Raw genomic sequence first — 25,163 nt, forward strand, 5'->3', positions numbered from 1 at the left:
TAATTATATTTTTCATATATGTTTATATAAATTTGCTCTGTGTAATTATATATACACACCAACCATGCAGAACAGTCCAGCCAAAAAATCTGAACTGTCTTTGAGTACATTCAGTTATTCAAAAACAACCATTTTGGTCATTCTGTTCTCAGTAAGAATATTCACAACTGCCATAAAACTCTATTTCTCTGCATAAAGTTACTCAGAAGTGAGATGTCCCCAGCACTCCTGAGAACCTCCAGGATAGGAAAATCTGCTTTGAAGTCCTAGTAATGATGTGATAGTGAGATGGGAATTCACTTGGCATTTCTATAAAGACCAGATCAAAAATGGCAATTCAGTACCACTGGCTGTTCTTTCCTCTTCTGCATTTTTGTGTTAAGTCTGTAAAGTCCTGATTTTTTTCTTTTTTTTTTTAAGTAAATGGGAACATTTCTACTCCATTCAGGACATGCCACATCAGGCACTGTGACAATGAGAGTGGTAATGAGGGGACAGATAAGAATCAAAAACAACAACAGCAAATCTTCATTAAATCTTTCATGGCTATGGTTTTACATCAACACAAAGATGAATTAGAGTGTGAGTCACCTTTTGCCTAAGTGTTGTTTCTAAAATAATTCAAGAGAGGAGTTTAATCCACAAGGTAGATGAGATCACTCACTTCAAACTCAGTTGCACACATTTTACTAATTCTATTATGACTTCCAGTATTGAAAAGTTAGCTTCAAAAATGATAAATTGTTTGGTGAGCATTGCCAAAAGAGGCTCACTTTGTCATGGAAACAACACCGTTGAGTCCCTGTTCCCACCAAGCAATGATTCAACTGGTCACACCAGGGCCAAGACTTGCAAAAGGCTGTGTTAAAAATAGAGGGGTTTGGGAAGGAGCTCTATCTGGATTTTTTTTTTCCAGAACTGATTTGCATCATTGCTGGGCCCCACAGCACTGGCTTGGCAGCCCAACAAGTTGTTGTCCTCAGAAATGTCCGAGGTTTGCCACTTGATTGCGTTTTTTGCCTTCCTGAGTAAATGGCATCCAAAGTGCTGTGATTTCAGATCGCTTCACACTGAGTGAAAGGGGAGAGCCATTGGGAGCTCCTTCAATCCCAGCCACAAATGTACAATCTGCAGCAGAGCTTGGACACCACGCTTTTAACAAATTGTACAGAGGGAAAAAAAAATACCCACCAGCAGATCATGCTGCCAGGAAAAGGCATGGGTCCCTTTCCAAGTGGCTGATGGGAATTTCAGATATGGGAACCTTCTGAAACTCCAGGAGTGATGCACATTCCACTGCAGGCTAGAAAATAGCAGCAGCACCATCAACAGCTCCCTTCTCTCAATGGATGCCTTCTGAAGGGAATGCTGGACAAAAGAGGTGTGGCACAACATGGAGTAAAACTATTTTTGAGTTTGCCTGGACTGTATTTTTGTAGTATCATGGAATTATGGAATGGCTTGGGTTGGGAGGGATGTAAAGAGATATTTTCCCAATTTTCCTGTCATGGGCAGGGACATCTTCCACTAGAGCAAGCTGCTGCAAGCCCCATCCAACCTGGCCTTGGACAGTTCCAGGGATCCAGAGGCATCCACAGCTTCTCTGGGCACCCTGTGCCAGGCCTCAACACCCTCACAGGGAAGAATTTCTTCCCAATATCCCACCTAAACCTACTCCCTTCCAGTCTGAAGCCATTTCCCTTTGTCCTGTCACCACATGCTCTTGTAAATAACCTCTCTGTATCTTTTTGGGAGCTGCCTTATCTTGGAAATCAGTTGTAAATCCCCTCTTTGAGCATTGTGGAGCATTCTCAGGACAGCTGAGGACTTCCATGACACTTCCATGGGAAGTACCATCTTGGATTAAACCAACATATCCCTTTATCTCTAATAGCAGGTGATGCTTCTCAAAGCCTTGTACTGGCAGGATGAAACACTCACTGGAAAAGTGATTAAAAATCCTGCTGGACATAACGTGCTTGAGATGAAACTAAGGGTTTAATAGCCCTTCTGATTGCTGATTTTATATTGCATAAAAATGGCTTTTTCCAGCAATTCCTGGAAATTCCTTCTCCAAACATAAAATTTTGAAGTACAACTCCCAGTGGCACAGTTTGGATCTTTCCTTCACTCCTTAGAAGACAATGCCAGCCTGAAAAGCTGATAACCTCATGCCAGCATAACAATTCCCACTTATATTTCAAATTGTTCCAAAGAAAGGGAATTTAGGTGTTCAAATCAGGGTTTCTACCCCTTTACCAAACTTTATGGGAAGATTCCCACCACTTTGAGAGCTTTTAGCATGGAGCAAGATTGAGTTGCATGGCCTCAGTGCAGGATGTCAGGGCTGCAGGATTTGCAAATATCACTGACAATCTCTTCCAAGGACACCTTCCAGCTCCTGACACTGGCAGAGCTGTTGTCAGGAGAACAGCCCAGCGTGGATCCAGGGTTTGGCCAAGTCTCTGTCACAGCAAGAGATTTCCTGCATGGGGGTTACAGGCAAGTCATGCACATGTAAATTGCTGGAATTTGGGATTGACAAAGGGGGAAAAATAATGAGTATTTTTTTCCTCTGTGGTCCTATTACTCCAGCCTCAGGTAACCATTTCAGATTTAGCACAGAAGTTCAGATTAATCAATTCATAAAAATGACTGGAGTGGAAGTTGGAGGGTGGGATCTGTTTTTTTGACACATCGTACCAGGCTGGGAAGTGAGGACTTATATCATCATAAATCTGGGATGAGATGTTCAGATTCAGATGAACACCTGAAACAAGGCAGCTGAAATAAAACCACTTTAATTTCTGAGCAATCTGGGACAGGCTGTTCATATAATCTGTGGAACTGCTGATCTAGAGAGGTAAACCTGTAGGTGACAATGATGTTAATTTTTCAGCTTCCAGATTTTCTGTATTTTCTGCTTGGCAAAACTACTGGTTACTCTGAAATTTCCACATAAACTCTGAATAGGGGGTTCCAGGTGATCTTTAAGAAGACCATCATTTTTAAAGCTGTATTTTCTGTCAGCAACAGCAACAGATGGAAAGGCATCTTCTCCTCTCCTATTTCTCCAGAGGATTTTCAGGAAAAGCACACCTTTTTCCACTCTTTAGGAAGCACTGGCAGTACAGGAGTCCCCTGTTTAAAGCAGAGTCTGTATCTGTTGGCAGAGCAACCCAAAATCAATAGTATGTAAAGATAACCTAGAGTTTTACCCTTCTCTCCCTGGTCTACAGATTTTATGTTTAAAGCTTCAGTCTCTCCTACTTTTTTCCTTCACTCAGACATCCCTGTCTCTGGTGGCTTTCCCTGAATTACGTCAACATGTGCCTTCCAGGGAGACCCATGGAAGCACAGGATAATTCAGGTTGGAAGGGACCTCCAGAAAAATCCAGCTCAAGCCTCCACTGGAGGCAGGGGCAGCAATGGAATTCTTAATTCCAATTGGGCTTTTGCCACCTGCATTTTGGAAAACTCTGAAGAAGATTTGAAGACTGCACACCCTCAGTGGAACTTCATCCAGTGCTCACTTATTCTAAGAGTAGAAAGGATTCTCTCAAATATGAACCTCCCTTGTTTGAGGTTACACCAACATTTTGTTGTTCTCCTGCCACACATCACAATGAGAACCCTGGCTCTTTCCTCCTGATGCTCTCCTCATAAATACCACAAGGCTGCTACAAGGTTGGCCCCTAATTTTCTCTCCTTCCACCTAGCAAAAAAGCCAAATTTCCTCATCTTCTCCTCACAGGCAATCTCAGGGTCCCTCCTTTGAACTTCCTACAGTTGACTGAGGTATTTTATGTATTGAGGAGTGTAAAACTGGATGTAATATCCCAGAAGAAGTAGATTTAGATGAGATTTTAGGAAGAAATTCTCCCCTGTGAGGGTGGTGAGGCCCTGGCACAGGGTGTCCAAAGAAGCTGTGGCTGCCCTTGGATCCCTGGAAGTGTCCAAGACTGGGTTGGACAAGACTTGGAGCAAACTGGGATAGTGGGAGATGTCCCTGCCATGGCAGGGGGTGGAACTGGATAATCTTTAAGGTCCCCTCCAAGCCAAACCATTCTGTGATTCTATGATGCTCCAGGTGATCCATCAAGTGCTGAGTAGATGGGGATTAACATTTCCCTGTATCTACTGCCTTTGTTTTTCATCCAGCCCAGGACGCTGCTGGCCTTCTCTGCTTTCCTCAGGACCTGTGAAAAGTGTGCAGAATCAAGGCTCCCAAAAATTCTTGAATGGTTCTTCACCCTGTGAAGAACTCCTGGGGCCTTTCACTGAGGGGATCTGTGCTGACATCAGGGCTCTCTCTCTATGGGGACACTGGAAAACAGAGAAGATTTCAGGAGCTCTGCAGCTGTCATGCTGCTGGAGCCACGTTCATTTGCAAAACAAGCTCTTGTCATGACTTGTTATTATTTGCCCATTTATACTTCACTACTTTTAAACAAAACCCTGAAGGGAAAAGGTCCCCAGCAGGAAATTTGTTTTGCAGAGGCTCCCAGCAAGTTCAGTGGAGCCCCATCTGAGTCACGCTTGGAACAGGAACACGTTGATGAGCAGAAGCTGCAGAAACACTTTCCACACACACATACCCTGCCCAGGGGAGGAAGCTTTAATTAATCTGCTAATTAAATTAAAACTATTTGCCCTCAGTTAGCACACACGTTCTTCTCTTTCTCTCCTCCCTGCAGGCAGCTCCAGTGAATGCCTCGTGCTGCAGCTCTTACTTCAATATTCCCCAAAGTGGCTCCAGCGTCGCTATTGGGAACGAAATGGGAACACAGGAGCTTGGTAAGTTTAAAAGAGGAAAATAGCTAATTTTATTTCTGACTTTAATATGTAGAATTCTAAAAGTGACAGTGGATTGGAAGATGAAATTGTCACTTCTCTAACTACACTGGTGAAACTAACAGTCCATCAATTCTCTTCTCTTACAAAAAAGAATGCAAAACAAAAATTAATTTACATGAACAGTGGGTGAGAACTCTAGTAGAAATATATAAAGATCAGAAGGTATAGAAAACTTTTAAAAGAACTTTAAAACTTTCAAAAGAACTATAAAAGAAAACACTTTTAAAAATCAGGGCAACACTCCAGGAATGGAGAGACCACTGGAGAAGGAAGGTAAAAAGCTCATAACAGCAGTGGTAATTGGGAGTGCTTCAGCTTGTTCTCAGCTTCCCTCCTTCTCCTTTCAATGCTCAGAGATATTGGGTTGGGTACTGTGTTGAAGTGGAGGATGAAAACAAATCACAGCTGAAAAAACCCCAAAGGAATCAAATCTTTGCATAAAAGGTTGTGCATAGTGTTGTTTTCTCAGCTAGCCTTTCTTTCTCCTTCTTGTTTCTGGAAGCTTTCATCACTATTTCACTATCACAAGGAGGGGAATAAAGTACATTTTTCTGAAGACTGAATGGGGTGTCAGGGCACCAGCATGGAGCTCAGCTAAAGGGATCAGAAAGGAAAAGATGGGGCAGCCACAGCTTCTCTGGGCACCCTGTGCCAGGGCCTCAGCACCCTCACAGGAGAGAATTTCTTCCTAATATCCCATCTAATCCTCTGGCAGTTTGAAGCCATTTCCCTTTGTTCTGTCACTTGCCAAAAGTCTCTCTCCAGCTCTCTTAGGGGCCCCATGAGGTGGCAATCAAGTAATCCAGTTTAGGGTTAAGAAAAAATTTTAAAAAGTTGATGCAATTTTCTCCAAGGGAAAAAAAATAAATTTAAGCAAACAAACCAAATCAAACAAACAAACAAAAAAAGCGTCAACAAACAAACACACAAACAAAACCTTAAAAGCAAAAAAACCAAACAAAAACAAATACAGAGAAAAAAATAAGGAAGAAAAAAAGTTGAGCTATATTAACACACTCCTGCAGGATGACAAGGGACATTAAAACAACTGAATTTTCCACAAAACAGAGAATTCCAAATTGTTCCTCTCTAACACTATTATTCACCATGATCCCTCAGTCTGGGCTTATACCACAGAGAGTGTTACTAATGCCACTTTTATTAGGTGATCTAGCAAAGCAGAGTTCCTGCTTTCAGAGTTGTCTGCCTGTTGGTGGGCACCTTATCTCTTTTTTTATGGCTGTTTCACGTCTGTGCTGCTGAGGAGCATCATGAAACACCTCAGAGTCAGTTAATGCTTTTGATCAATATTTATGACTTAAGTTATCAGGGTGAAAAAAAAAAAAAAGAGAGAGAGAGATGAAGACTTGTAGTGTAAGTGTATATTTCCTGCTTGTAACGAAAATGGGATCTCAAAGGTGACTCAAGTGGCTGCAGATCCAGCATTGGTGGATCCCATCCCCACCCTCCTTCTTGGAAACTCTGATTTGTGCCTCATTCTTTCACCTTCAGCATCCCAGACTGTGTAGGCCTGATGCCTCAGATTTTAGCTTTTATATTTTCAGATTCTGTGCTGCTTTAGTGTGAGGGTCTGAGCTCCATACCAGGGGATGCTGAGCTCTGTGCACAGAGCAGGGAGACAAAACAATTCCTGCTCCAGCTGGGCACCAAGGACAAATGATCCAAACCTCAGCCCAGGAGCACAAACAGCGTGGGCTGGAGAGAGAAAAACAAGCAGGGTGGGACTGATGGGCTGGAGCTGGAATGGGACAATGAACTCCAAGGTGCCAATGGAGCAGAACTGATCCCAGGGAGAGCCCCGGGAGCGCTCGTGCATTTTGGGACCATTTTGGGTCATTTGGGTGCAGCCCTGGCTGGGCTCTGGTGCTGCTCAAGGTGGATCCATGGAGGAGATCCTTTGAATAAATCCCTGCTTTATTCTTTAGCTCTGCCCAGCCTCTGCTCTAGGTCAGCCTGCACAAGGCATCAGGCCAGTGGGAGCAGTGGGCAATGGTTGAGCACCAGCATTTAAATATCTGGAAACAACTCTTGAACAGAAACATTTCAATGCAATTCTCAGAAAGCAAAATCTCTGGTGGTACACAGTGGCATCCTGACAGTGAAGAACTGAGCTCTGGGCAGATAAATCCCTGCCAGAGGAGTGATCAGTTCCACCAACACAGTTCCCCCCACTGATGCAGCAGAAAGGGATTTGGTATGTTTGTAATTCATTGTTGTTTAACCACATGCAGCATTTCTGTCTTGGGCATCTGTAAGCTCAAAAATGACAATTTAATGTCATTTAATGATGCCCTGGACAGCACTGAGAGTAGGAAGACACATTACCTGTTTTATAGTATTTAACTCATTAAATGTTTTAATGTCTTCATTAATGCATATTAACAAATAATGACTTTCAGTGGGAGATTTAGCCTTTGTCTTTAACCCTATAACTGATACTATAGTAATATTATTTATATTTTATATATTATATATAAAATATAAATAATATAAAAACTCAGCTCTGAATTAGGATCATGCCTCATGATCTGGATGCAGCACAAATGTCCCCCTCTCAAGGACATGCAGTGAACAGGTGATGAAAAATAACTTTGAACCTCAATTCCTCATCCCTGACGTTTCAAAGAAACAATAAAACCACAAAATCATTTCAGAGAAGCCATAAAGAGAGGCCCAGACTCACAGTCAGCAGGGACCTCTGTATTAGCCACAATAAAACCAAAATAAGCAGTAATTAATTACTGACATTTTCACAGGAGCTTGAGAGAAGGGGAAACAAAATCACATGCAGCTCCTTTCTCCAATTACAAGAGCTGAACTCCAGAACATCTCAGACAAGGGGGTGACAATTAGAGGGCTTTTACTTTTACACATTATGAAAAATTCAGACACATCCAACTCAATCCCTTTTCTGAGGAGTTGAGAGCAGCAGATACAAGAGGAGAACAGAGATGAAACAGCAAATGACCAAAAAAAATACCTCTGGTCCACATCACAGCCTTGGCAGAATATCCAGAAATGTTTCCTATTAACAGCTGGAGCCTTCCTATACTCTGGAAAATATTCCCTGGTTGAAGTCAACCCTGAACACTCCTGATTTTTTTTTTTTTTAATATAATTTTATTCACATTCCCAAGGGATGAGATCCTCAAATGTTGAGATTTTGGAATGACAACCTACTGTGTAAAAATCTGGACTGGCATGGAACAACATATTTGAGAGCAGTTCTTGCTGCAGGTGTGTTACACATCCAGCTCACTCTTTCTTTCCAATTTTTTTCCTATTTTTTTCACTTTTCCTAACATTTTATGTGTTAAGAGAAGTATCTATTATTGCTGTATAAAGAATACTCTGCCATTACAAACTGTAACTCAAAGTTCTTATGAACCATGATGTAAAAATGCAACTTTATTCTGCAAGAAGTGCATTTCCTATCCATGTGTGATTCCTTACCTGAATGTTTTGTTTCACATGGCATCAGGATAGGAGCATAAAAGTGTGCAAAAATGAATTTATCATGCACTGGTCACGAGGCCTCCTTAGAAAACCCTACCAGTAACCAGAAAAATTTCCTGAGTTGAACCTCTGGGTTTCAAAAAGTTCAGAAATGTTGATTATTACAAAACATTACAGAATATTACAAAACAGCATTGCAGAATTACTAGAAACCAAACTAAACCAAACCAAACCTAGTGCCAGATTGCACACCCACCCTCAAATCCCTATTTTACTCTTATTTCACTGCAGGGTAGGGTTTGATTTAAGGAGGGACAAGGTGCAGGGATTGAGTTGGTCTGGTGCTACCACCACATCTCCCCCTTAAAAGGTGACTTCATTCCAACCAGACCAGCAGGGCTTGGCTGCCTTTCAGACCCCGACAGATGAGCCACAGGTCTCGCTGTCAGAGCCTTGTCATGACCCAGATTCTGCTCCAGCATCTTCTGCCTTTTGTGCCACGCTGAAATCTCCCCAGAAAAGTAAATAACGGGATGGATTTTGTTAACCTGGCAGCACAAGTCCTGTTATTCTCAACTCTTACAGCAGTTACTTTGAATTTCATAAAAAACGTTAATGAAAAGTAAAAAGAAAAAAAAAATTGAAAAGTAAAAAGGCTTTTTTCATAAAAAGTTAATGAAAAGACATTTCTGAAGTGTTGGCAGGTACAGGGACATTGTGAATGCAGAGCTGGTGGTACAGGGGCTCATCCCCAGGGTAGCAGAAGGCTCAGCTCTGCTGTTTGCAGCTGACTGCAATGCACAGCCTTTGAAAATCAGAACCTTTTGCATATTTAAACAAGAGACAATTTTTCTTTTTCAAGAAAGGGGAAAAAAACCAAATAGGGTTTAGAGCCAAAGTATAAATGGCTGCAGCTCTACATGACAGATAAAAGTGCTGGCTGATATATTCAAGCATCTCTTCCTAAATTTAATGTGCTAAAGATGGAGAAATGTCAATAACTTGGCACCCTAGAGAAAGAGGTGAGAGTTCTGCTGGGGTTTTTGTGCATGACATATCAGTGGGGTCCCTGACTGTTGACTAAGAGAGACCAATCTTATTTGAGCTTAAAAATACCAGATCCTACTTCTTCTGTGACATGGAATTTCAGAATATCCTCAGTTGGAAGGGACTCACAGGGACCACTGAGTCCAGCCCCTGGACACCCCAAAAAATCCCACCAGGTGAGAGAATTGTCCAAAAATTCCCTGAGCTCTGCTGGGCTTGGTGCCACCACCACTTTCCTGAGAAACCAGTTCCAGTGCCTGACAAACCTCTGGGGGACAGAAACTTTTCCTGGTGTCCAACACCAGCATAACCTCACTGGTACTGGTTCTGGAATCCTCAGCCACCCTTGATTCCCACATCCCTTGATGTGTCTTGACCTATTCCCCACCCCAGCAGCACAAGCCAAATTTTGCCTCTTTCTCAGTGGTGCCTGATGAGAGCCACACAAAAAATGCAACCCAACCTCAGGAAACCTTCCCTGCCTGGCAGGACAGCCCTGAGTTTGTCTTGTTCTTTATAAATCAAAACCTCAGAAAAAGTTGTTGCTCAGTTTCTGCTGGATTTCCTCACACGAATTCCTGCCCAGAATTTCTCAGTTATTGACCTTTAATTCTTCATCGTCACCTCCCTGCTCATACCCAGGTGCTAATTTCTCTTCTGCTGATGAATTTCAGAAAGAAATTGCTGATGAGTAACAGAAAGAAAACTCAGTTCCACCATGTACATTAATTTTACTTCTTAGGGAGTTCAGGCACAGGCTGGGAGAGCTGGGGGTGTTCACCTGGAGATGAGAGGACTTCAAGGAGACCTTTGAGCCCTTTCCAGGGCCTAAAGGGGATCCAGGAGAGCTGGAGAGGAACCTGGGACAAGGGATGGAGGGACAGGACAAAAGTGAATTATTTTAAGCTGTCTGAGGGCAGGGTTAGATGGAATATTGGGAAGAAATTCCTCCCTGTGAGGGTGGTGATGCCCTGGAACAGATGCCCAGAGCAGCTGTGGCTGCCCCTGGATCCCTGGAAGTGCCCAAAGCCAGGTTGGATGGGGCTTGGAGCACCCTGGGGTAGTGGAAGGTGTCCCTGCCCATGGCAGGGGGTAGAATTGGATGATCTTTAAGTTCCCTTCCAACCCAAATCATTCTATAATTCTCTGATTTTCTCATAATTTTCCACCCTAGATCCAGCCATGTGCAATGGAATGAAGACATGCAGAGCATTCCTTCTCCACTTATTTCTGAATTTCAACATAACAACAATAACAACAAAAAGAACATAGTTCCAAAGTCCTTGAAAATGTAACATTAAATTGTTGTAATGTTCTAATTTGTTCAGATTGAAGTTAAGAGAAGGAAGAAAATTTTGTTTTCCAGGGAGAATGACAGGATCAGAAGTGGGAGCAGCTCTTTTGGCTGCTTTGGTTTCCCTGCTCTCAGAAGAAAACATTAACACGTGTAAATACTCTGTATAAACCATGCTGAAGAGAGAAACAGAGCAGGGATTCCTCTGCAGGAGAGCAAATTGCTGTCATACTGCAGCTACACAAAGATTTGAAAGCAAAACTGGTGGAACCTCTTTTATATTGTCCCTCATGGATTATTCTGGGTGATCCCAGTATGTTAACTCATTTCTTTGATCCCTGAGATAACTGTGTTCAGAATTTCTACATTACACCTTTGATAACAGATAAACATTTCACATTTTCACACATGCAAAAACAAATTACAAAGCTCTGAATAATACAAACAGTGCCCCAGAATGCCATAAAGCAGTACTGAGAACAGAACTTTCTCTAGATTAATGTTACTCCTGTCAAACATCCCTGTACACATCTCTGTCAAATTCACCTTTTTTCTTCCTTGCAATACATTAAATAGAATTTAATTCTTCCCCAGTTTTAACAGCTATTTTACAATGGCTTCTGCCACCTTTGCAGCTGGCTGATGTTTGGTTTTTTTCCCAGATCCATGAGCAACAACATCCCAAATTTTCCCTTTGCAGGCAGAGTCATGTTGTAGAGACCTGTCCTCAGTACAAGATGATCTGCCCCTAAAATACTGATTTTTATTCTCAAGGCTTCATTTTGGATTTTGTTAACAGTGATGTAGCCAAAAATCCAGGGATAGAAAAGGGAAAAGTAGTATCATTTCTATCTTTGTATTCCCTATGAAATAGCTGCAGAATTCATGTTATAACCTGGAGGTGAAAATAAACTTTATTGTTTTAAACTTTATTATTTTTTAAACTTTATTATTTTTTGTCCCCATCTTCTGCTTTAATTCAAAGAAAAAAAAATCCCTTGAATATTAAAATAGAATCAGCAAACAGCTGGATAAATAGAATAAATAAAGTGCTGTGGAGAAGGAAAAAGTGTATGCAAAAGTGAAGGCATTGCTTTGCAGCAAAAGTCAGGGTGTCCCCAAGCTGCTCTGCCATGTGCTATCCATGGACATGGATTTTGGGGGTGAGAATAATTTAGATATTAGGCCATATACAAAGAAATGTGTGGGGAAAGGCATAAAAATAGGGATGTGCACTTAAAAAATGACCTGAGGTCATCAGATCCACTGATGACATTTTTTTAAAAGTTTGAGCTACAAAGGAGATGGAAATCATAACCCAACATTCCCGTTTTTTAAAAAATTTAATTTCAAGATACAAAGCTCAGAATGTCTGAAAGCCAAGAAGAGTCAAACAGAGCTCCTTACCCCTGGAAAAATGGGCCTCACCACCCTAACAGGAAAGAATTTCTTCCTAATATCCCATTTAATATCTCCTCCTTCAGTTTAAAGCCATCAATCCTTGTCCTAAGATGAGCTCCAGTCTGGATACTCTTCTGTCTAACAAGTTTATTGCGTTTTTAGTGAAATTTATTTTTCTGTAAGGAAATAAGAAAAAAAAAAATCTCTGCCCAAACATTCACATGAAACTGTTAGAAATTTAATTTTTCTGAGAATTTTTGTCAAATTCAGTTGAACTGACCTACAACATTCATGTTTGAAGTGTACATGGATGGCATGGAGGAATAGAAAAATCAATGTATTTCCATGTATGTGATCATATTAGTTTGCTGTCCTAAGGGTATTAAAAGCCCTTCAGCATCCTTCAAACCACTCCTTGTACTAAATTCTGTACAAAATTCCTGGCTCTCCCAGAGCTGATCTCAAATGAAGAGTTCCTGGGAATTCCCAGAGCTACAGCCACTTGTGATAAACAGTAAATTCATTTAAACTGAAAATACACAGTGAGAGTCAATGGTTATTTTAAATGAGATGCAGTTTCTTCACCTGAATGAGTTCAGGCACAATAAACAACATATGATGGCCAAAAGGTTTAGATCTCACACATTCATGTTGCTGGAAGAGATGCTAAAATGGACTTAGACTGAAACTACATGAGAATTTAATTGCTGTTACAGAGCAAATTTGTTATTTGTTTTATGGCTTTTAAATAATAGAGAAAATTATCATAACTGGCTAACAGAGACCTAATAACTAAAACCAGCTGAGCCAGAGGGCAGCAGGAAAAAAATATTTTAATATCTCTGAGGAAGTGGAAACAACTAGCTACCCTTGAGCTTTAACATATCTCTAATCCCACCCAATCTACATTTTGAATTATCAGTTATTGTGCAAGCCTTTAGCAAACAAGAAAGCATAAAGTAAAGTTCTAAAAGCCAGTTTTATGTCAAATATCAGAAATGTTCAGATGTAGTTACCAGGAAAAAAAAAACAAACATATTAAAATCTCTGGACTGCCCCTTCCCAAATATGCAATCATCAGTGGGTGAAATTATTGGCAAACTTATTTTAGAACTTTTCAAACCAAAGCAAAGCCTGGATTTAGCCTAAATAACCCCTCAATAACATATTTTGGTCACAGATTCTGAGCTGCACAGAGACTGTGGGGCAAAATGATTTGGAAAGAGGACACAGCAGATAAAGCATTTTCTTCTGTGTAAAGCTCTTAGAGAATTAATATTCCCTTTGAGAATTTTGCACTCCAAAAGGAGCCCAAAGAAAAAGAAAAAAAAAACACTGGAGAAAATATGTTATTGGGAAGGGAGGAACAGATAAAGGATAAAATCCTTTATCAATTTGAAATCCTCCAGAGAAATCCAGATTTAGAGGAGGCTGGAGCAGTGAGGTCAAGCACTGAACACGTACAAAGGCTGGGAAACCATCAAACTCCCCAGCACAAATGAAATCTGCCTCAAAGATGTTCCTTGAGACTATTTTCCCTCAACATGTTGATTGGATTTACAGTCTAAGCCATATTGATAGCAAAAAACCAAAACAAACAAAAAAAGCAAGCAAAAAACCCCACGAAAACCAAAAACCACACAAAAACAACACAAAAACCATAAAACCCCCAAACAAAAACCCACCAAAAATCAGAAGCAACTGGCATTTGTTCCTTTTTAAAAGAGCTGAGGAGTGTTAAAAAGTGTTCATTTCTATATTGTTTATTTTTTGAAGAAAATAAGTATTTAGAAATCTTAGATCCAAAAAAAAAAAAAAAAAGGGGGAAAAAGTGGTTTAAATTGAGATTGGATTCTTTGAACTCTATTGGAAGCAATAATTCTATGAAAGTGCTACAGAATATTTTTTAAATGTTGTTCTATGGCGAAAATATTTTTCCTGTTGTGTTTAAAACAGATCTTCTTTGGGTTTGGGGTGTTTTTATGATGATTCTGAAGTATTTAATGGATGCATTTAGCATATTTTGTTTTTACTCCAGACACAAAGATCCATTGGCATCTTCCCTCACCCATACAAGAACATACATTTAATATTGAATTTTAAAAATGTGTTCCAGGAACCAACAGTAATAAACAGCATTTGTCATAACCTTACAAACCACCCTACCAAGATGGATCACAAAATACTGAAAATTCAAGACAATCAATTGGGCAAGGGTGAGTTACTGTCATCTATTCCTGATGCACAGAACATTTCTAAATGCCCCATAAAAATGAGACTTTTAAGAACTAAAGAGAACAAAGTCTAGTCAAAAATATATATTTTTTTAGGGCCTTGCAGTAAGGACAGCATTAGGGGGATTTTAGGATGGGTTTTACCAATATCTAGAGGTGTCAATCACTAAGTACATAGGAACACTAAATATAGAAGAATCAAAATTAAATATTAATATAGATAAATATCTTCATCTGAGGCCCTAGCAGAGGTTGCCCAGAGAAGCTGTGGTGGCTCTGGATCCCTGGAAGTGCCCAAGACCATGTTGGATGAAGCTTGGAGTACTCTGGGATGGTGGAAGGTGTCCCTCATGGCAGGGGTGGCACTGGATAGGCTTTGAGGTCCTTTCCAACCCCAACCATTCCAGGATTCTCTGATTGTAACCCAGATATCCAGAATTTAGGGGGCTAATTATTGCTTTAAGTGAATTTCCTGACTTCTTTTATGTGTGGAACACACAGAGGAAATTACAGAGGCATCTCTCATTCATTCATGGTGTCCTTTTAGGCAAAGCTGGCAATATATGGCATGGAAAAAAAAACCACAGAGATCATCAGATTTTGGTGTAGATTATGGGATCCACAGCTCCAAAATCTGTGCTTCCACATGGGGAAAACAAATCTAAGAGAAACACAACTTTCTTGTCAGGAGCACAAGTTTCTCTGGAGCGAGCAATTCACCCCTTGCCCAAGGAAACACAGAAAGGTTTGGGGTTGGGTTTTGTGGGACTGCAGGGACAGCAACGCGTGGGGTTTAGGGCTGGCAGTAATTTCTAAGGGTCCTCAGAGGTTCCACAGATGGCTGGCACAACAGCCAGGCTGTTACTGCTTTGGAAAAGAAGCCCTGGAAGCCCCCTCAAGCCTGGCAAACTCTGGTTTCCCAACAATTTGGAAGTTTGGTCTGCAGAGTTTGTGGGGTGGGAGCTGTTATGAACAAAAGAACCTTCCTGGTCCCCGTGGCAATACTGGGACATTGCTGAGCAACATGAAAAATCACTGATTCTGATTTTCTTTTTTTTTTTTTTACAGCCTCCTTTTTTAAGAACTCTTTCCTATGCCCAGTTTGTTATTGACTGCTCATCCAACCCTCCTGCAAGCTTGTGAATGCAAAACCAGCAGGGGAAAAAAAATTACATTAATTAATGCCTTTAAATCAGTGTCGTCATCATTTTATTTCCCTCTCACAGAAATTATTGCTACTTCCAGAGGGCAAAAAAGGGGAACATTTAATATAATATAGGGAGACTATTTTTTGCTTTGTTACCTGCTGTTTTGCGTTTATAAGACTGAGATATCTTGTCTGCCTAAAGGAAAGTTGTGGTAGATACCTGTGTTTGTTCACAGTGTTCTGAACCACATTTTGGTAGAATATGTGTATTTTTAGACTTTTTTTCTCTCCGTGCCATTCATCTTTGGTGAAAATCAGCTTTAAAAGCTTAAAAACTTCAAGACCAGACTGGACAGGGCTCTGAAAATCTTGGTCTAGTGGAGCTGATATTACCTGACTTTTAAGGCCCCTTCCAGCAGAAACCATCCTATAATTCTATGAAAAACATTTTTACATTTTAACCAGGTGTCTCTCTTTAGCTTCAGCAATCATTCTGACTGGCACCTGAGGTGCCCAGGTGAGGTTACAAGTGCCAGTGCACCAGGCAGAGAATTTCCAGGGCTCCCACCACCTTCAGGAGTGTAAAAACACAGAGTTTTCTCAGAAAAAAAAATCCAGAGACTTAGAGATATGTCAGGTGGAAATCCCACTCTCACTCTGGCACTCTCTATAAGCTCCTATCCCACCTAACTGACAAGGTAACAACCATCTGGGACTTGGATTCCTTTTTTTTGTGCCTCTGGAATGTCCTTGAAGATGGTTGGTACCAAGGCCTCTGTGGTTTTGCCATGCTGATTTTCTCAGATGATTTTTTGCGACACCAGAATTCTGAACCTGCTCTTTGAAACTGCTTTACTCAGTATTACACATCCAAAGACTTTGGTTTTCTATTTTAAACTTTGTTATTCTATTTTATATTTGTTTTTCTATTTTAAGGCTTTTAAGAAGTTGCTATTTTTTCCAGATTGCCCCCAGCACCAGCTCCTCCTATTAAAATGGAAAAGTTACAGCAGCATTAATGCCTTGGTTAGCTGAGTCTTTATCTCCTATGGAGAACATTGCCAGCAGTCCCCTGGCTGTGTTTGTATATAAAATATTTATATTTTCATTACATAAATAACAGAGAAGTTGCATGCAACTGTGCATTGTGTTTGAGAAACCTGCAGTCCTACAGAGAGCTTGACTTCTCTAACAGGGTTATGAGATGCTACAAATCACCAGGCAGGTAAACTCATTAAAAGCTCTCTCATTAAACCCTGGAATGGAAAAAAAAAATGGTTTGCTCAAAGAGCAGGAACCAACCCAAGCTTTTATGTCTGTGCTTGAGGAGCCTCACATTTGGGCTGTGCTTAAAAATGTTGCAGGCTGGGAGAGAAACTTGTAGAATTTTATTGTGTCTGAAGACACTGTGCCTCATCTTTTAAAAATAACAGAGGGTTCTGTTTGAAGGGAGCCTGGCACTGGAAGTGACAGCCAGGGGTGAATGATGGAGGATACAGAGTTCTCTGCTCTGTAGCCTATTCACACCCTGCAAGATTGAGAAATATTCCCCCCTGCAGCAAACAGGGCCTGAGCAAACACTTCAGTTTCTCTCCTCAGCTCTTCATTAATTACTCAACTGCCATCAGATCCAGGTTTAATTCTTTGCTCTCTGACGTGCTGCTTGCACATCCAAATCTGTGTTTGCCCACCTGACTCTCACTCAGAGATCACACTTCAATGTTGTTATACAAGAGGCATCACTTACACCTTCCCTTTTTCCATATTTCTCTCTTTTTTAAAGGAAAACATCCTTCCCAGCTGATCAAGCATTACACAGAATATTCTGCCACTGGAAACACTGAAGTGTAGCAATATTAAATATGCACCCACAAGAAATTCCAAGTATTAGGTGAAGAAATGCATGAGAAGGAATTATTCTGGACAGTTGGAACACCTGCATTGCAGTTACATTTAAAATTCAGTTCATACTCCAGGCCAACTTCGTGAGTCATGAAACTCATTGTTTCTCAAGTACATTTGGAACCAGACAAAGGAACGATGGTTTAGGATTCCTTTCTTCTCCATAAGTTTATGATGACTTTTGTTGATATTTTCCAATTAAAAAAATAAACAACACAACAATATTATCACAGATAAACAGAATGCAAAGTCAATCAAAGTGCCAGTGAAAATGAATTCAGAAAAAAAAAAAAATTAAAGCCATAATGGAATCCTAGAATGGTTTGGGTTGGAAGGGACTCCTCCCACTATCCCAGGTTGTTCAGTTTCATCCAAAGCAAAGAATGGAAATTACTGGGAACAGTTGAGCCAAGAGAAATGGGTTAAAACCAGCTAAAATAGCAACACAGCTATTTAAATCCAGGAAAGCACTTAAATGGCACAAAAAAGTAAAGAATTCCTCTAAAGGCCCCTACAAAAGGCCTTGCAGGCATCATGGTGCCTTCAGTCCTGAAGGGTTCATAGATTAGGTTAATGCAGAGCAGCCTGTAAAAAACATGAAAAACTGAATCGTCCTTGACTCTGAGTTAGAACTGGCTCAAAATGTTCATTTTTAATTATTTCTCAGCGTATGATATTCTTACTGTCTGGCTGGAGCCTATACTTGAAGCCACCTGGAATTTCCCATTCATACTTGGTTCTCTTTTTGTCTTTTTTTGATTTGTTTATGGATGTGGACATCAGTTTGGAGGCTTTTGTGGGTAAAATGGATCTGACCAGATGTGCTTGGAAGAAAGCAGTGTATAAACAGTTTTTTCCAGGAACATTGTGGAGTCTAAGACGACTTTCAATTACTCTAACTCTTTTAAGAGTCACATCCTCTCCCTTGGTAGAAAATTGGAAAATCTGCATGACAGGAAAGTGCCAATTTGAGGTCACCAGCACAGCACATTACAGATGGTTCACAGGGAAAGGGTGTGCTCCAGTGGAGAGAAATGTGTTACCACAAGAACTGCAAAAGAATGACAGCAAGGGAAGAAACATAAATACCAGCATATCATTCCTGAAATTTGGTCTGTGAAAAAAAAATGTAGGGATTTCATGTGAAATGAATACTTATACACAAATTATTGTATAAACTCTGTGGTAGGCTCTGTGTGTGCGAACACACAAATTCATGTGTGTTAAATGGTCAAATTCAATGTCTGGATTCCTGCAAAAGACTGCAGCAAAACCTTAAATTCATAAAGAAGATCACAAACTTTGCAGAAGCAGAAAAAAAAAAAAAAAAAAAAAGCAGTTTTTTCCTTATTAGACCTGGTATTTTTTCTTATTAGCTCCAGTTTGCTGTTTGGTGTTTTATTAAGAACTGTTCTTTCCACAAGCTGGAGCTGATCACTAATTATCCAGCTCAGCAACCACAGTTATGTCCTGAAACGTGAGCAATTGGGAATTTGCTGTCCTTCTCCATCTGCCAGGAAGGTCACCCATCTGAGAGCTCAAGAGATTTGTTCATTTATTTCCCTTAATTAAAAACTCTTCACCTCTAAATAACGAGACACCTTTCAAGGGTCTCGAGCTGTGCACTAAAAATATTGAAATATTGAAGGTTGTTGGTCATTTAACAGAAATTACTTTTGTCTTTTGATCATTTAATTATTTGGTTTGCAGTCTGAAAAATATGCTTGCATGGCCAGAAATTCAGCTTTCCAGTTTCTTCTAGGGTAGGATCCATGTCATCAACACTTCTATGTCCAAAACCAACATCTGAATTTGAGCTAAATTTTTATAGTCAGGATTATAAAAGTAAACTTTTATAATCAGAAATCAGGTTAATTTTGGGGTTTTTTCCCCCTCCCCATTAGCTAGAGGAAGTTTACAGTAGTCATTTTAGAGATGTATTATAAAAATTAAACATATCCAGTTTTCAATAAATAATAATTTCTACCTGACCTGGACATCTAAGGAAGAGTGAAGCCACATGCTCTAGATAAAATTTCCAAAGCCATATACTTGTATGTAAAGAACTATATTATTTGGATGAACACAACTATGGTACAATTCCAACCCAGTTCTCCAGAATTTAGCTGAATTATGCTACATTTCAGTTGTGCAGTGAAATGCACTCTAAAAAAAAGCCAAAAGGAATGAAAATGTATTTTTGTGTGCCAAAGTTAAAAGAGGTTCTCTGTGCTGCCTGCTATGCATTGCAGAAGACAGGCCACATGATTGATACACAAGAGCAAAAACTCTGAAAAAACTGCTAAAAGATGCTCTGGTGACACCACCATCACAATAAACAGCTGTCATTTTAAAATAAAACTGACTAAATGTCATTAATTCTTTCAAATACTGACTATTAAAGTGCACCAAAGTGAAAATATCTGCGTATTAAGCAAGTGTGAGGCATTTGCATGGAAGTTGTAGAAGGCTTTTAAGGGGAATGAGCTGGAGGATTGAAATCCTGGTGCTATTTGTCACTGAATCCCTGTGAGCAATGCTCCTGGAGAAGAGCTGAAAAGCACATTTGTGAGCAATGGTTAACACAGAATTGTGTTGAATGTGACAAGAGGTTATTGCAGGGCTTGTGTACGACTCCTTACAGCTACAAAGGGGAAAAAAATATCTTTTTTTCAGTGTTTTTGTGGCTGTTATGTGAGGAGAGGTGCAGTCACTGTGTGTAGGGACCATGGAGAGGGAGAGTGACAATCCCCAGACGTGTTAACACAGAGTTATTAATGGAAAAGCACGTTGTTTAGTAAGTAAAGACTTGTGGGGAAAATTAATCTCTGTCACCTTCATGAAGAGTCGAATTTCCAGAAAGATGATGGATGATTTATGTGCCTTTAGTATCTTTAGAGGCTCATTTATATTGTTTCTTAAAATTGCTCCTCTGAAAATGGAGGCCTCCAAAAGCACTGCCTGGAATATCTCGAGGTTTAGGTTTCATATGGAGGGGATGAAGGGAATCTCTAATTTTATCCCTCTGTCTGGAAAAAAATATATTTTTAAACCAATGGATTTGAAACAGAAGACATGCTGGTTGTTTGTTTTTTGTTGTTGTTGTTGTTGTTGGGTTTTTTGTTTGGTTTTTTGGGGGTTTTTTTGGGTTTTTTTTTTGTTTTGTTTTGTTTCATTTTGTTTTGGTCTTTTTTTTTTCTAATTATTACTTTATTTCATTTTGAATCTTGGTTAAAAACAGTGAGCAAGTGCCCTCAAGGGATGGACTTGCCCTTCTCAGGATGAGCAATGATCTCAGTCCTAATTCATTAACAAAGGAGGCTGGAAATTCTTAACCCAAACAATGAGACCACCCAGGAAAATCCAGAATTAGTGTCAGCAGTAGATCCTTCCCTCTTGGTAAATGCTGGCCTTGAGAACATGTATTTGTATCAGAACAATGCAAATAAAATCATTTTTCCTTACCACAGGAAGCAATACGAGGCTGAAGAAGCAGAACTTCCAGTTGATGGCCATCTTCTCTCCTGATTTTGGACAAGTTTTGCTTGTTAACACTGAGATTAGGGCTGAAGCACAGGCTCTCTGCTGATATTTTGGTTGAGGTCTTCACGTCAAGGCTCAGATCTCTGCAACAAGAGAGGAAAATTATTATAAATACATAAACCACGGAGAGAATGAAAAAGAAATGGACAAAAAACAGAGAACCAACACTTGAGCTGCAAGTGGCACTTATTAGAGATCAACCAGGCTTTTGAAGATTTTAAAGGTGGTCTTGGATATCTAATTTAAAGGCAAATGACTTTGTGTGATCAGTAACTTTTGTCAAAGAAATGCTGAAACAGGTTCCATAGCTGCAAACACCTAAATTGTACCTGGGGAGAAGGAAGGGTGGATTATTTTGAACAAGAAAAAAGACCTTTCTTCTTCATCTCTGAAGTTGTGGTTCACACAGCTTTCACAATTTTCAGTAGTGTCTTAAAAACAAAATTGTCTGGGGGCTTTTTAGGGGTCTAGCTCCCAAGATACGTTGTCCATATAACAAAATCCATTACCAGACCTGTTAATAACCTGTTAACAGGCTTGTTAATAACTTTTCTGAGAACTTGGCAATAGGGGGGCAAAAGAATGAATTGTAGTCTCCAGGTAAAGTTTGATCCAGGACATAATCAGGAATGATTTATATGAACAACAATGTCATCCATACCTGTGGCTTCCATTGCTTGGCCTCTGCCCTGAAGGAATTAAGGACTAGGGGGAAGGTGTTTTAAGATTTGGATTTATTTCTCATTATGCTAGTTTGATTTGTAAAAGAACTTTTAGAACCAAAGGACACAAGTTTTATACCGACTGAAACACACTGCCAGGACATCAGCATTTAGAAAGGAGAGTCTTTCAATTAAAAAATAAAACAGGAAAATTAATCTCCCTCTAAATTTTGGGAGAACAATGATTCATGAAGTTCAGTCTGAACTCATCTGTTTTCTTTTATCCTCTCTTGATCAGTCTCTCATGCTCTGTTCTGGCAGTGAATTTAATTACTGTATTTCTGATGGTTTATCAAATAATGGACAATTGATAAGATCTCAGCTGAGGAGGACAGCAAACATCCCTGGTGACATTCAGCCGTGAGGACTTGGAATTCCATTAACAGCAGCAAGACAAAACCAGACAGATGCATTAGCAGCCACTGGATTTGAAATGATTTCCTGATCCTTTGCACTCCTGTGTGCAGCTCAGGCCAGAAAAGCCAGAGAGGGTGTGGAGGTTGTGTTCTGTCCTTTCATTCTGCCACCATAACACATCAGGAAATGATCAAATGCAGGGGAAGGGTGGGAGATGCCAGACTAAGAGAAGGACACATTCAGATGTCCTGGGGGAAAAGGCAAACTCTTAGAACACTCTTTACTTTAACCTGGCAATCCCTCGGTTTGAAAAGTGGAGGGTGGCTGTTTTCTGACTTGTCTGAGTTTCAAAGGAGCCTCTAAAGAGACAACGAGAACATCTGCAAAGCATTTCATGGTTTTTCTCTCACATATTGCAGGGGAAATAAAACAATCTACTTCATTTTTTGCCTTCAAGGTAGTCATGGAAACCTGCACCAAATACTGGGCTGAGGCCTTCGTGTCATCCAGGGAGACTGGAGTGTTTATTAGGGAATAACAGCTACCAGAACTTCTGCCCTGGACCTGCAGCAGAACCTTTTATACTGTTGAGCTGTTCCTGGCATGAATGTTAAACATACATTCAGAGTCCACCTATTACTAATTAAAGGCTACTTATCTCTATTATCAATTAAAGGGTAGTTATCTCTATCACCAATTAAAGCCCAGCTACTTCCCCAATAACTACCATCAGCTAAGTTATACCAGAAAAAGAAACTTTTAAAAAATATATAGGTGATGCTGATAAAGCATTACCATTCAGGATTGAGAAAAATAAATAATTATATTAGTTTAATAATACTTCAATTATCCAATAATTATATTGGATTTGGAAGGGAAGCTTGAATTATTATATTTTCTTCTGATATCACTGGCTGATAAATCCTGTCATTTAATTACTGATGTTTCATGTTGTTGTTTCATCTGCATCTGCCACTGTAACTAAAATTAATGAAGTCAGAAGAACCAATAACAAAGGGGTTGCACCTTTCAATTATGGATAAACAGCTCATCAAAATAATCTTCAGTTATCTCTGGTGGAACAAAAGGGATGTTGAAGTGTCTGAGAATCTGAAAATCAGCTGATTGTTGGTAAAACAGAGTGGGTTTCAGGAGTTTATTTAATGCATGACTGATACACAGGAAGAAGAAAAAAGAAAAAGAACATTGTTTTGGTAACCTAGTGACTTAAGAAAATAATTCATCCCCTCTGAAGGTGAATTCATTTATCCACTGGAAACACTTTCAGTGCCACAGTAGATTCTTTATGAAAGCATCTGAGTTGCTTTGGGGCAGGCTGGAAAAGCTCTGGCAAAACTTGTTCTGCTGCAAGTTCCCATTTCTTTCTCCATATATAAAGGTCTCTGGAGGCTGGTGAGGACAACTCCTCTGTGAGAGGCCCACAAGTGCCAAGTGTACCATCTTATGTCACCAATGAACAAAACCACACAGTGAAACCTTTCTAGGTACGATGGGACTACTCCCAGGGAGGCATAAAAAGGTAATAAATCACTGCTCAAAAGGATAAAAAAGTCCTCATATTAAAGATGGGTGAAATTGTTACACAGCATCGCAGAGTGTACCCACTGGATGAAAAATGCAGGAATTTTTTTCATGAATGAAAGAGGATTTTTAGTGGCTTTGCAAGGCAGCTACAAGGTCGTACTGAGGTCACACCCAAAAAAACCACCTGATCTGCTGGGCTCCTTGTTGTGGTCCTCTGGGATGTGTGCCAGAGGTTTGAAAGGAAACCAACACATGTCACAGCTGACCCACAATGGTTTAGACCAGTGATGATCCAATGGGGATTCATCACTTAGTTCATCTCACTTCAGTGTCCAGGCAGGGCCTCCCACCACATTCTCTTCCTGCCCCATGACCAAGCTCCTGCCCACGTGAGGAAATCTGAAAGCTTCTGACAACATACAGGAGAAACTGAGGTTTTGCAGACTGAATAAATTTCAGAAAAGTCAACCAGCCCATGCACAGCTACTCCAATGCTTCTTAGAGACATGAAGAACATTTCCCTATGAAGAGTAAACATGGGTGGAGAATTACTGGGTGCAAAATATATGAACAGGTAATTATCATGAATGGCTTGGGGTTGGAAGGAACCTTAAAGATCATCATTCCAACCTCCTGCCATGGACAGTGCCACCTTCCACTAGAGCAGATTTTGGGCCTTAGACACCACAACCTCTCTGGGCAATCTGTTCCAGTGCCTCACCAACATCACAGTAAAGAATTTCTTCCTAATATCTAATCTCCTTCAATTTAAGGCCATTCCCCCTTGGACTTACACTACACCAAAAGTGCCTCTCCAGACTTCTTTTAACCCCCATTAGACACTGGAAGGTGCCCTAAAGTCTCCCTGGAGCCTTCTGTTCCCCATGATGAACAGTCCCAACTCCCAGCCTGAATTCACAGGAGAGGTGTTCCGGCTCCCTGAGCAGCTCTCCTGAGGGCTGGAGCACCTTTCATTGTGCACCTGATATTTTTCTATCTTTAGGCACTCAATAGCACACTGCATTTTATGATTTCTCTCCTATAAGTTCCTAAATGTGGTATTCCAGCTACATCACTTATTTAAAAGGCACAGTGCCCTTTCCTCACGTTCCTGCTTACCAACTATGAGGAGAGTTAGGAAATCAACCCCTCGGTGACCTAGGACATGTCACCTAATTTTAGAAACCTGGCAGAGACATCCTCACACATGAGCTCATTGTCAAGTCTCTTTTTATATCAACAGAGAGAAGCAGACATGTGAAGGAAGTGTTTTGTCTGACCTATTTTAACCATCTCCTTTAAAATCCCAGCTCCTCTCCCAGAGTGTAAAGGAATTCTGAGCAGCCAGCTTTGTTGGCATCTACACTGTGGATATCTAAATCTGGACAGAGTAATCCCACCTCCAGTCTGAAATATATAGATCAGCAATATGAAACCCAAACCAGCAAATTTTCACCTTCCACAAGGGATTGAGAAGAAATTTTACTGTTTTGGGTGTCAATAAATTAATGCTGATATATTTAAGGCAACGGAAAAGCTAAAGGAAGATTTAATTCCAGACAGCAAGAACTCTAAAGCTTTCCATGGAAAATACTCCACAAAGAGCAACCCTACTAAGGCAAAGAACATCGTGTTCT

The 25,163-nt window shown here is 40.3% G+C and overlaps 1 protein-coding gene across 11 annotated transcripts in view; it reads right to left on the reverse strand.

Moving 5' to 3' along the window:
- The window catches only part of ADCYAP1R1 (ADCYAP receptor type I), a 152,700-nt gene that overhangs the window by 99,589 nt on the left and 27,948 nt on the right, over positions 1–25,163 (reverse strand). For all 11 annotated transcript variants that reach the window (XM_077789654.2, XM_077789646.2, XM_085562859.1 and 8 more), the window contains one exon: positions 20,825–20,985. In XM_077789654.2, the coding sequence (XP_077645780.1) occupies positions 20,825–20,875 (51 nt within the window). In that variant the 5' untranslated portion in view covers positions 20,876–20,985. The remainder of the gene's footprint in view (positions 1–20,824; positions 20,986–25,163) is intronic.

This window comes from Lonchura striata, chromosome 2 (assembly GCF_050655825.1).
Source record: "Lonchura striata isolate lonStrDom1 chromosome 2, ASM5065582v1, whole genome shotgun sequence".
In the NCBI taxonomy this organism is placed as follows: Eukaryota; Metazoa; Chordata; class Aves; order Passeriformes; family Estrildidae; genus Lonchura; species Lonchura striata.